This window comes from Ahaetulla prasina, chromosome 4, assembly GCF_028640845.1.
Source record: "Ahaetulla prasina isolate Xishuangbanna chromosome 4, ASM2864084v1, whole genome shotgun sequence".
NCBI classification, from domain to species: domain Eukaryota; kingdom Metazoa; phylum Chordata; class Lepidosauria; order Squamata; family Colubridae; genus Ahaetulla; species Ahaetulla prasina.
In genome coordinates this window covers 20,147,905-20,158,551 of record NC_080542.1, presented here as the reverse complement: position 1 = coordinate 20,158,551, position 10,647 = coordinate 20,147,905, and the positions used below count along the sequence as shown (strand labels likewise).

The 10,647-nt window shown below is 45.3% G+C and overlaps 1 protein-coding gene across 2 annotated transcripts; it reads right to left on the bottom strand.

Annotated features, from left to right (window-relative positions):
• Positions 1 to 4,524: 4,524 nt before the first annotated feature.
• On the bottom strand, positions 4,525 to 10,588 carry CFAP119 (cilia and flagella associated protein 119). Of its 2 annotated transcripts, none has more exons than XM_058182003.1 (10): positions 10,305 to 10,588; positions 10,016 to 10,169; positions 9,009 to 9,040; positions 8,674 to 8,739; positions 7,969 to 8,138; positions 7,376 to 7,446; positions 6,711 to 6,827; positions 6,378 to 6,438; positions 5,474 to 5,551; positions 4,525 to 4,969 (listed from the first exon to the last, which is right to left on the bottom strand). In XM_058182003.1, the coding sequence occupies exons 2-10, from the start codon at positions 10,037 to 10,039 to the stop codon at positions 4,791 to 4,793; spliced, it is 798 nt and encodes a 265-aa protein (XP_058037986.1). In that variant the 5' UTR covers positions 10,040 to 10,169; positions 10,305 to 10,588; the 3' UTR covers positions 4,525 to 4,790. The 2 variants fall into 2 exon arrangements, with proteins under 2 accessions (XP_058037986.1, XP_058037987.1); XM_058182004.1 differs by having other exon boundaries at positions 10,016 to 10,159.
• Positions 10,589 to 10,647: the final 59 nt, after the last annotated feature.

The window sequence follows — 10,647 nt, the reverse complement described above, 5'->3', positions numbered from 1 at the left end:
AATTTCCTAAAACAGCTGGGTCCAGGGAAGGCTTCTTGAGGTCTCACCACCGCCTCTTTCAAGACAGTGGGAAAGACCCCCTCCCATAAAGAAGCATTTGTAATCCCCCGGAGCCAGCCTCGTGTCACCTCCTGCGTGGCCAGCACCAACTAGGAGGGGCACGGGTCCAGTAAACATGTGGTGGCATTCAACCTTCCCAGCAACCTGTCCATGTCCTCGGGAGTTACAGGATCAAAACTATCCCAAACGGTCTCAACAAGACGAGTCTCGAAACTCTCGCCTGGATCTACCCAATTTCGATCCAATCCATCTCGAAGCTGAACGATTTTATCGTATAGATAACCGTTAAACTCCTTGGCACGCCCTTGTAGTGGGTCCTCCCGCCCCTCCTGTTGAAGGAGAGAGCGGGTGACCCAAAACAGGGCGGCCGGGCGGTTATCTGCCGATGCAATGAGGGAGGAAACGTAAGAACGCTTCGCTTCCCTCAATGCCACTAGGTAGATCCTACTATAGGACCTAACTAGTGTCCGGTCAGCCTCAGAATGGCTGGATCTCCAGACACTCTCTAGGCATCTTCTCCGGCGTTTCATCTCCCTCAGCTCCTAGGAGAACCAAGGAGCTGGTTGAGACCTGCGCCGGGTCAGAGGCCGCAAAGGCACAACAGGGTCCAAAGCTCCAGCTGCGGCCTGTTCCCAGGCCGCGACTAGTTCTTCAGTCGTGCCGCGGGCCAGGTTCTCGGGAAACGGCCCAAGCTCCGTCAGGAACCTCTCTGGGTCCATCAGGCGCCTAGGACGGAACCAACGCATTGGTTCCGTCTCCCTGCGGTGGTGAGTAGCAGTCCGAAAGTCCAGACGAAGAAGAGAATGATCTGACTATGACAGAGGCTCAATAACTAAATCATTTAAAATCAGATCATTCGCCCACTGACCAGAGACAAAAATCAAATCTAGAGTGCCTCCCCCGATGTGGGTAGGGCTGTCCACTAATTGAGTCAGGTCCATGGCCGTCATGGAAGCCATGAACTCCCGAGCCGTCGAGGATGCCACACCAGTTGATGGCAAGTTGAAATCCCCCATGACCAACAGTCTAGGGGTTTCAACTGCCAACCCAGCCAACAACTCCAACAGCTCGGGCAGGGCTGTTGTCACGCAGCAAGGACCCAGGTACGTGATCAGCAAGCCCACCTGAGTCCTACGACCCCACTTCACATAGAGGGATTCACAACCAGCTATCTGAGGCACAGTGGTCTCCCTCAGTTCTAGGCTTTCATTAATAATAACCGCCACCCCTACCTTGGGCCCTCGGCTGATGGAATGCTCGGAAACCTGGTGGGCACATCTCCACTAGGGGACCCCCCCCTTCCGTGCCCAACCAGATCTCTGTAATGCCCATAACGTCCGTGGACCCCTCCTGAATTAGATCTGAGATCAGGGGGGCTTTGTTAACCACGGACCTTGCATTGCATAACATCAGCCGGAGGCCCAAATCCCGAGTACTCTGGCCACCCGGGGAACGGGAAGAAGCAGGGGGGCCGGAGCACGCAATCGCTCTTAAATAGCGAGGGGGTACTCCCAAAACCTGATGTGCCCCCACCCCTTCCGCCATATCTGCCTCTCCCGCTTACCATATCAATAGCAGAACCCTGATAAGCTGGAACAAAACCCTCCCCCACCTCCCTCGGACCTAACTTAATGCCGCGAACGCATACTGGACTTGGCTCTCTCCCCGACGGGTTTCCCTCCCCACCCTTAACCCCTCCCCCCCGAACCCAAACCCGTCAGTTTCCACCCTCCCCATAAAATTCCCATTAAAACTCCCCTTAAAAAATCGGTTAAAACAGTTGATTAAAAATCCCCTAAGTCTCCTATTCTTGGCATGCCACCTCTCGGGGTTCCAAAACCCGTCCTCAAGATGGGCCCTCAATGTGGAGGGCCAAACCCACGAGGGAGGGGAATCTCGCAGGGCAAGAAGGTCAGCCGCTGAAAATGTCCGCATGATGAAAGAAAACACGGCAAGCAGACCCATCTTAGACAGTCAGGATATCTCCGGGTGGGAAAAGTCGATAAACATCCGTCTCAGTCTCAGGTGGTAGATGAAATAGTCACCGCATTATTCAGTCACTCAGCACCGCAACAGATCACCCCAATCCCCATCGAGCCTCGAAAATTGCAGCCAATAATTTGGCTGCCGATGGCAACAAATTGAGGTCGATGATATTCTATGGGTAATCCAAGAGTGGTCGGGGGGGGGGGGAAAGAGCAAGTCCTCCAATTTCAGACTCCATGGGCTCCATCTCGGCTCCACCTGGGGGGGAACTCCGCTGCCAACATCCAGGCGTCATCTTCCGTCTACGACCGATGCCAGTGCCGCTAACGCCGGCGCCGCCCAACCAAGCCAGGGCGGCACCGGAGAAGAAACGCTCTAGTTGGCCCCCCGACGAGGCCGTCCAGAGCCCTCCTTACCCCTCAGGCTGGGAGGGGGGGGCTCTCACCCAAGGTGGGGGGGGACCCAAGATCTCCACAGGGTCCCCACCCCCGGCTTAAGACGCCGAATCAGGCCAGGCTAGACCAGGCAGCCGCCAGGCCAGGCCAGGCCAGGCCAGGCCGCTGCCAGGCCAGGCCGCTACTGCCACTGTAGAGAGATGCCGCCGGCGAAAGCGCCACCGGAAAATGCTCCAGTCACACTCTCCCGAGGCCCAGACGGGGGAACCAAGATCTTTAACGGGTCCCCCGAGCCGGCCTAAAGAGGCCTGCCGCCGCCACCAGCCACAACGCCGGTGCCGGCATCGCTCCCCCGACTGCCAAGCCGCCCGACCAGGCCGGACCAGGCCGGACCAGGCTGCATCAGGCCGATCTGATAACCATTTCAGACAAATGGTTATCCAACCTCTTAAAAACTTCCAGTGTTGGAGCATTTCCAACTTCTGGACGCAAGTTGTTCCACTGATTAACTGTTCTAACAGTCAGGAAATTTCCCCTTAGTTCTAAGTTGTTTCTCTCCTTGAGTAGTTTCTACCCATTGTTTCTTGTCCTGTTCTCAGGTGCTTTGGAGAATAGCTTGACTCCCTCTTCTCTGTGGCAGCCCCTGAACTGGGCTGGGATGAGGGAAGGTTTGCTAAAAACAACCAGTACCAAGTTCATTGGAGTCTAGTTGGCACAGCCATATTCCAAGCAAAGCTTCTAATGAAAGAAATATTTCTTTTTGCCCAGCCATGTTACATTATGTTGGCCAGGAGTGCTCAACCTAAGGCACCAGGCTTCCAAAACCTGAACATATTTATTTATATCCTGCCTATCTTGTGTAACTCAAGAAAGCGTAGATAACGCTCTCGCTTCCCGTTTCTTTCACAAGAACCATACTATGAGGTAGGTTGGGCTAAGAGTGTGTGCCACTCAAAGCCTCCTTTCCTGCCTGACAGGAGATAATAATTCAAGATCTCCCGATTTCTACTTCAGCACTTTACAGGTAGTCCTCGATTTACAATCAGTTGAGCTCACAATTTACTTTGTGAAGAGAGAAATTTGCTAAGTGAGTTTTACTGCATTTTACAACTTTTGTTGCCATATTTGTTAACTAAATCACTTCAAGTGTTAAATTAGTGAATGTGGATTCCCCACTAACTTTGTCAGAAGGCTTCACAAGGGGATCATGTGACCCTGGGACACTGCAACCTCACAAATGTGAGCCAATTGCCAAGCATCTGAATATAAATCACATGCCCATGGGGATGCTGCAACGGTCATAAGTGCAAAAAATGGTCATAAGTCACTTTTTTCAATGCTGTTGTAACTTCGCACAGTCACTCACTACACCAAACTGACACTCTATTTTTTTTATGGGAATTAATCATATTGGAATGACTTGATTAATTTGATTTCATAGAATAGAATAGAATTTATTGGCCAGATTTATTGGACACACAAAGAATTTGTTTTGGTGCATATGCTCTCAGTGGACATAAGAAAAGAAAAGAAAAGAAAAGAAAAACCTTCATCAAGGTACATTTACAACCACAAATGATGGTCATAGGGTACAATTTAATCCTTGAATCCTTAAATCCTTAAAAGTGTTCTTCAACTTACAACCATTCATTTATTGACCATTCAAAGGCACTGAAAAAAGTGACTTTTGACTGGTTTCACACTTACGACCATTGCAGCATCTTCACAGTTACATGAGCACAATTCAGACGCTTTTCAACCATCATGTATTTCTGACAGTTGCAGCGTCCCAAGGTCTTGTGATCACTATTTGTAATCTTCGCAGCTGGCTTCCAGCAAGCAAAGCCAACTGGAGGGGGGTGGGTGGGTGGGGAGAGCCAGATTTGCTTATGACTGGCAAAAAAGGACATAAAATGGGGCAAATCTCACTTAACAACTGCTGTGCTTAGCAATAAAAATTTTGGGCTCAGTTGTGGACGTAAATGGAGGACTACTTGTATTCAGTTTCAGATTGGCCTTTGACCTTGATAATGCTGCTATTTTTGAGCTAGAAAAAAATAACGAACAGTAGGCAATATTTAACCACACTTTAATATCATAACATTATCTGCTTTATGCAACAATTCCTGCTATGAATATATGACCTTACCATCTTGGAAGAGATTTTCTGTAAACCTTATCACATTTTCAAAAGCCTTTTAGAAATCCATCTGCTCCCCATAGTTTAACTGCCATTTTCTGCATGTTCTCTTGCTCTTTCGGGGACCCCTTTCTGCAGAAGTACCGGAAATGAAGAAACAACCCTGGGACAGGAAATGGGCCTCTTGCACTCCAACCTTTCTCGTCTGCTTACTTCTTCTTGCCCTTGGCAACCCCCTTGCTGGCAGCAGAACCTTTCTCTAGCTGGATCAGCTTGGCGTTAAACTGGTCCTCTGTGACTTTTAAACGCTGATCGATGGAAAGGCGCAGCTGGGTTAACTCCTGGTTGAGTTGTGAGACGATGAAGTCCCTCAGGGCAGCCGTGGGACCTATAAATGGGTGAAGCAGAGTGAATTGTAATTCTAACAAAGAGCTCTGCTGGTGCAGTGGTTAGAATGCAGTATTGCAGACTAATTCTGCCGATTGCCAGGAGTTCTATCCTGACCGACTCAAGGTTGATTCAGCCTTCCATCCTTACGAGGTCAGTAAAATGAGGACCCAGATTGTTGGGGCAATATTTTGACTTTGTAAACTGCTTAGAGAGGGCTGTAAAGCACTATGAAACGGTATATAAGTGCTATTCCTATTGCTAATAAGCAACCCAAGAGAAGCACTACCATCAGCCACTCAGGCTTCAGGTCCCGCACTGCCAAAAATCATGTATTAGTTAGCATTTATAATTTATAAGATAGAGAACTATTATCTCCCTCCTGAGGCTAAGAGAATGGCTATTAATGGCAAAGGGACAATCTAGGGAGCTGTGGATTGTTCGCCTCTGAAACCCCTACACCAAACCAGCTTCAAGCCCCTGTGCTTCTGAAGACCCCACTTACTTTCTGCAGGGGCCCCAGCTTCCTCCAATTCCTCTTGCAAAGGAGACAGTCCTGTTTCTGTACCCTCAACCATAGCTTCTGTAGAAAAGAGAAAGATGCTAAATCTTTTGGCAGCCCTGGAAGAAAAGGGGTAATCAGATAATGCGCTCTTTATTTTTAATTCCATTATTTTACATGATTGGTTGATGTAAGCTAACTCATTTTAGATAAGCCAAGCTTGGAAGCTTGGCTTATTATCTATTAGGAAGTTTTGGTCCCTTCGATGTCTTGTGAATTTTGCTCCTGAAAGGAAGAAAGGTCACAATCACAGCATACCCACCTTGCACACCCAAGGTTCAAAATTCCTTCCCAAGTGAGCGGATCTCACTGATGGAGTTGAGAAAGAGACCATCTCCAATCTGAAATTCTCTTTCAGGAAGAAGAGAACTCAAATCTAGACTGGCCAATGGCTTAAGCCCACGTCATGCAACTTTATATGTTTCCAGATCCAACCCATTGGGGGATATCTATTACTTAGGTGTTTTTCAATCTTGGCAACTTGAAGATGGGTGGACCACGTCCCAGAAAGCTATTCCTGCTGGTGAGTTCTGGGAGTTGAAGTCTACCAGTCTTCAAGTTGAAAAACACTATAGTTTATCTATCTTCCCCATTGTTGTCCCCTAGACTATAATGCCCAGTCACTAAGTTGACTGAGAAGGATCAGTAAGCCAGCCACATCTGGAGGGCATCAGACCTGGGGGAAAGCTGTCTTAAGCCATCTTTCCAATCTGATTATCACTAGCTTTAGCTCTATTTGATCTGGGAGGAAGGTTTCCCATCCTGCTCCATTCCTTTTTTTCATCCTCCCAACTAACAGACCTCAAAAGTGAGTTACAAAAGAATCCCAGCCCACCTCAACACTCACCTTCCCCTTTGAGTTCCGGTTCAGGCATCCCAACATAAGTGAATGAGATGTCCAGCCGCACCTATTGATTTAAAGCACAATCAGGGTTGTAAGCCCAGAGAGATGTACTAATATTTGGATTTCATCTCCTTGAACCTCTATGTTTGGGATACTCCCTTCATAAAGATGCTGCTCCATCTTGTGGCAACAAAATTCTCAGGAGTAGCCAAACGATGTCAGAGGTCACATTTTGTAATTGGGCTGTTTTCCAGAGGGGATGCTTTTCCTTTCCCATTGCAGGAAAATGGCAAGAGAAGACCTAGAACTGCCTGGGCCAAAGGAAATCAACCTTACCTGTGGGGTGAAAGCATATTTGTAAAGTTTGTAGTGACGGAAGTAAGTGTTAATCATGTAGTCGCTTAGGAGCACCAGCTGGTCCTGATTGAAGAGATCGATGCTGAAGGGGGGTCTCTGGAAAGAGAGAAAGAAGGAAAGGAGCCGAAGAACCACTGCAAGGAGAAGGGAGGGGAGGGAGGAAGGGTCTCTGCAGGGGAGCTTCACTGAAAGCAAGCCACAGGTAGTCCTCGACTTATGACCATGATTGAGCGCCAAATTTCTGTTGTTAGGTGAGCAATGGTTAAGTGAATTTTGCCCCATTTTACAACCTTCCTTGCCACAGTTGTTAAGTGAATCACTGCAGTTGTTAAGTTAGTAGCACGATTGTTAAGTGAATCTAGCTTCCCCTTTGACCATGCTGGTCAGAAGATTGCAAACAGTAATCACATGACCCAGGGACCCTGCAAGCATCATAAATAAGAGTCAGTTGCTAAGCTTCTGAATTTTGATCACGTGACCATAGGGTTGCTGCAACGGTTGTACGTGTGAAAAATGGTCATAAATCACTTTTTTCAGTGCTATTCAGATGATCACTAAATGAATTGTTGTAAGTTGAGGACTACTTGTATGTGGGTAAGGCTACATAAATCCACTTTTGGCCTGCCTGGCATTCACGCACTCACCCGAATGGAGTGGCAGAACATCAGTTCGGAGAAATATTTATAGCATTCCTCCACATTGGGCAGTGGTGTTTCTAAACAAAAATAACACGGTAGGAATAAGCAAAAGATCCACTTTAGCCTTTTTCCTTTCCTTCCCATCCTTCTTTCTGGTTCTAGCCTCACCCTGCCACCCCATTCTTCCATATCACTGTCCCTGGTGGAGCCCTTTTTCCTTCCACTTCTATGGCTGGCTGCTCTTACTCACAGAGACGTTTTCTCATGATATATCTCCACCTAACATCAAAGGCAAACATAGCACATGGGACTGGCGGTACTATAGCCAGCCTAAGACAAATAGGGTCAGGCCAAACTGCAGAAAGGTAATGTCATCTGGACATCTGAAACAACTATTATTTTCTCCCTTATCTCCCACACAGCCTATTGCACTATTAAAACTCTAAATAAATAGCGAAATACATTTCTTAGACCATTGGGACTGAAGCCGTGTGAAAGCCCAAATATGCAAATAAGTAAATGAACCATCTTCTTCCCTCATGTTTCTCCACTCCTATAACCTTCCTTTTTTTGGTCTTTCTCAACGTCCAGTTCCTTACCCACACAGGCCTCGTGCACATCCCTCACAATTGAGAAGAAAGCAGAGGTTTGTTCCCGGTTGAAGCCCTGCTCCCGGCTGAACTGGATGGTGTAGAAGTACAAATCTAACAAGATAGCAGAGCGAGGATTTGATTCAAAATCCTTCAGATCAAAGAGGTCAGAGAGGAGCCTGCAGAAAGTAGGGGAAATTGGGGGGAAATTGACAGCTTGAACATTCACACCCATTTACCAGCTATTTACATTACTTGATAATAACCTTTTTAAAAAAGTTTCTATGTCTATGGCAAGGCTGGTAGGTTTATTTGGTCAGAACTGGCATAATTTCATCTTGGTTTCTTCTGAGTTTAATTGAACCCAATTTAAAATCTCACTGCCACCACTCCAAAATGATGTGTACTTTTTATAGTGTGATTATCTCCTCTGTTAATGAGGGGAGAGAGATAAATCTGTTTATTGTACCACATTTTGCCGGGATTCTCAATTAATCTTTTTTGTAAGATGCTTAATGCTAGAGAACAACTATGTATCTTATTGTATATGAATATACTTCTGGGTTGGGCTATAGATGAAAAATGGTTTTATTAATCGTTAGATTGGCAATGAATTTATTGAGATCTTCATTCTATGCATTTCTCATGTTTTGTTCAAGAAACAGATTAAGAAAACTAATCATGAAATGTTTCATAATCTTAAACTCCCATCACCTTTTCAGTTCATCAGTTGTTCCAGCATTATTAATGAGGTCCATGGAATGAACATCTAAATATTTCCTGAAAAATCACAAAAAAAGTAAAGAGAAAAACTAAGACTTGCTTCTGTAACACAATTTTTTTTATTTCTAGCAGTGTGAGCTTGTACAGTTTTGTTTTTTTTGAAAATAAGGTCCAAATATGGTAAGTTTAAAGATGCTTACAGTGGATAAAGGATGTAGCCTAGTCAGCGAGAAATTTAAGGAACCTCTCTGCATGGATCAACATGCAACTGGCTCTTTAAGAAATTTAATAACTCTTCTGAATCTCAGGAATGAAAACCTACTTACCACATACATATTTTTGCCTTATGTGGCTTGGGCTAAAAAAAAAAAGATAAGTTTTAGATACATTTTCTGATAGTGCGATGTTTAGTTCATAATAAGGTCAATTCATTGTTTACTAAAAGCATCAGCAATACTAATAGCTACATTTTATGGGTAGAAGTCTAGATTTAATTCACACACTCATTATGGCCTATAAATCATGTTTCATTCGATAAACTTATCATTTGATAGATTGCAATAAAGCATTGTCTACTATAACCGTAAGCTTGTATGAATCTTCACCTTTGTGGTGATTAACTAATTATACTTGTACATGTATCTCAGTCATCTACTAAGAAGCAGCCTGTGACTTGTAGCTTTATGGTTTATTCAACAAGCCATAGTTCAAAAAACTCCTATTTATGATGGTTACAATGTCCCGGGATCATGTGATCAACTTTTGTGACCTTCTGACAAGCAAAATCAACGGGGAAGCCAGATTCTCTTAACAAATTTGTTACTAACTTAACAACTGTAGTGTTTCAGTTACCATCTGTGACGAGAAAGGTCATAAAATGGGGAAATTTTACAAATCTCTCACTTAGCAACAGAAATTTTGGCCTCTATTGTGGTTGTAAGTCAAGGATTAGCTGTACTGGATTTCTTCACTGGATAATCCAATGACTAAATCTTATTCAGTCAGGAGGGACCAACTGAAAGCAAGGGTAATAAAACAATTTTCATTAATTTCAACCCAATTATTTTATTTTAACTATGGAATAAGCTAAACATCTATTGACTCGAGTTTTGCCATTTTCACTTTAGCTCCCTCCCAGACATGTTTTTTCTACTCGTAGCCAGAGGTTGTACGGCAGGCAGCCCTTCAACAGGAGAAACTTCCCACCGATTCTGGATCTGTTGAATGTATATTTTTATCCCACAAATACCGTAACATTCTCCGCCGAGGAAATAATTTATCCAATATAGCAATTATAACTATTAATTTAATATTAATTTCACGTCTATTTTACCGGCTGGAGGCTCTCCGGCCCCATTTCGGCTATTTGGGCGGCGAGGCGTCGGGAAAAGCACGCGTTGCCATGGCAATCCCTGCTTCAGCCTCTCCGGGCTCCATCAGTGCAATCACGACGAGGTATACTACGAAGGAGGCGGGACTAGCGAACGCTTCGCCAATTGCAGACATTTTCATTGGGGCGAAAGAAACGGCAGAACTTTCAATAGAGATAGAATGTAATAACAAAATTAAGTTACAAAAAACCGGAATGGTTGCCAAGGAGAAGAAACCATTTCTTTGTCTACCTTGCATAGAATTCATCTTTAATATTTGATAGTCAAATCACCTCTCGCTAAGTAGATGGGAAAACTTAATTCCCTCTCAAAGTCCAATAAAATGGTTGTCTCTACATTTTCTATCCCTATCTCAATATCAATAGAAGGAAAGACCCAATACGCCAGCGTAGCTATGGTAACACTACGTTTTCCCCGAAGTAAGCTCCAATCAGAGGGGACCAGAACGCAAGTTCTTCTCCCTTTTACCCAATCGCCTTCTTGTCCCATCCCCTTCTTCCGACCAAGTCCGGAACAATAATCCCGCCTACTTTCCTACCGTCGTCGAAGAGGTGGAGCGTTGTTCGTCTAACTA

Excerpts from the sequence above, each read along its gene's own strand:
- CFAP119 (XM_058182003.1), bottom strand. The coding sequence starts at position 10,039 with ATGGGGCCGGAGAGCCTCCAGCCG. Across the intron at positions 9,041-10,015 it reads GGCCGGAGAGCCTCCAGCCG|CCCAAGCCACATAAGGCAAA; the intron begins GTAAAATAGACG and ends TTTTTTTTTTAG. Across the intron at positions 8,139-8,673 it reads ACAACTGATGAACTGAAAAG|GCTCCTCTCTGACCTCTTTG; the intron begins GTGATGGGAGTT and ends TACTTTCTGCAG.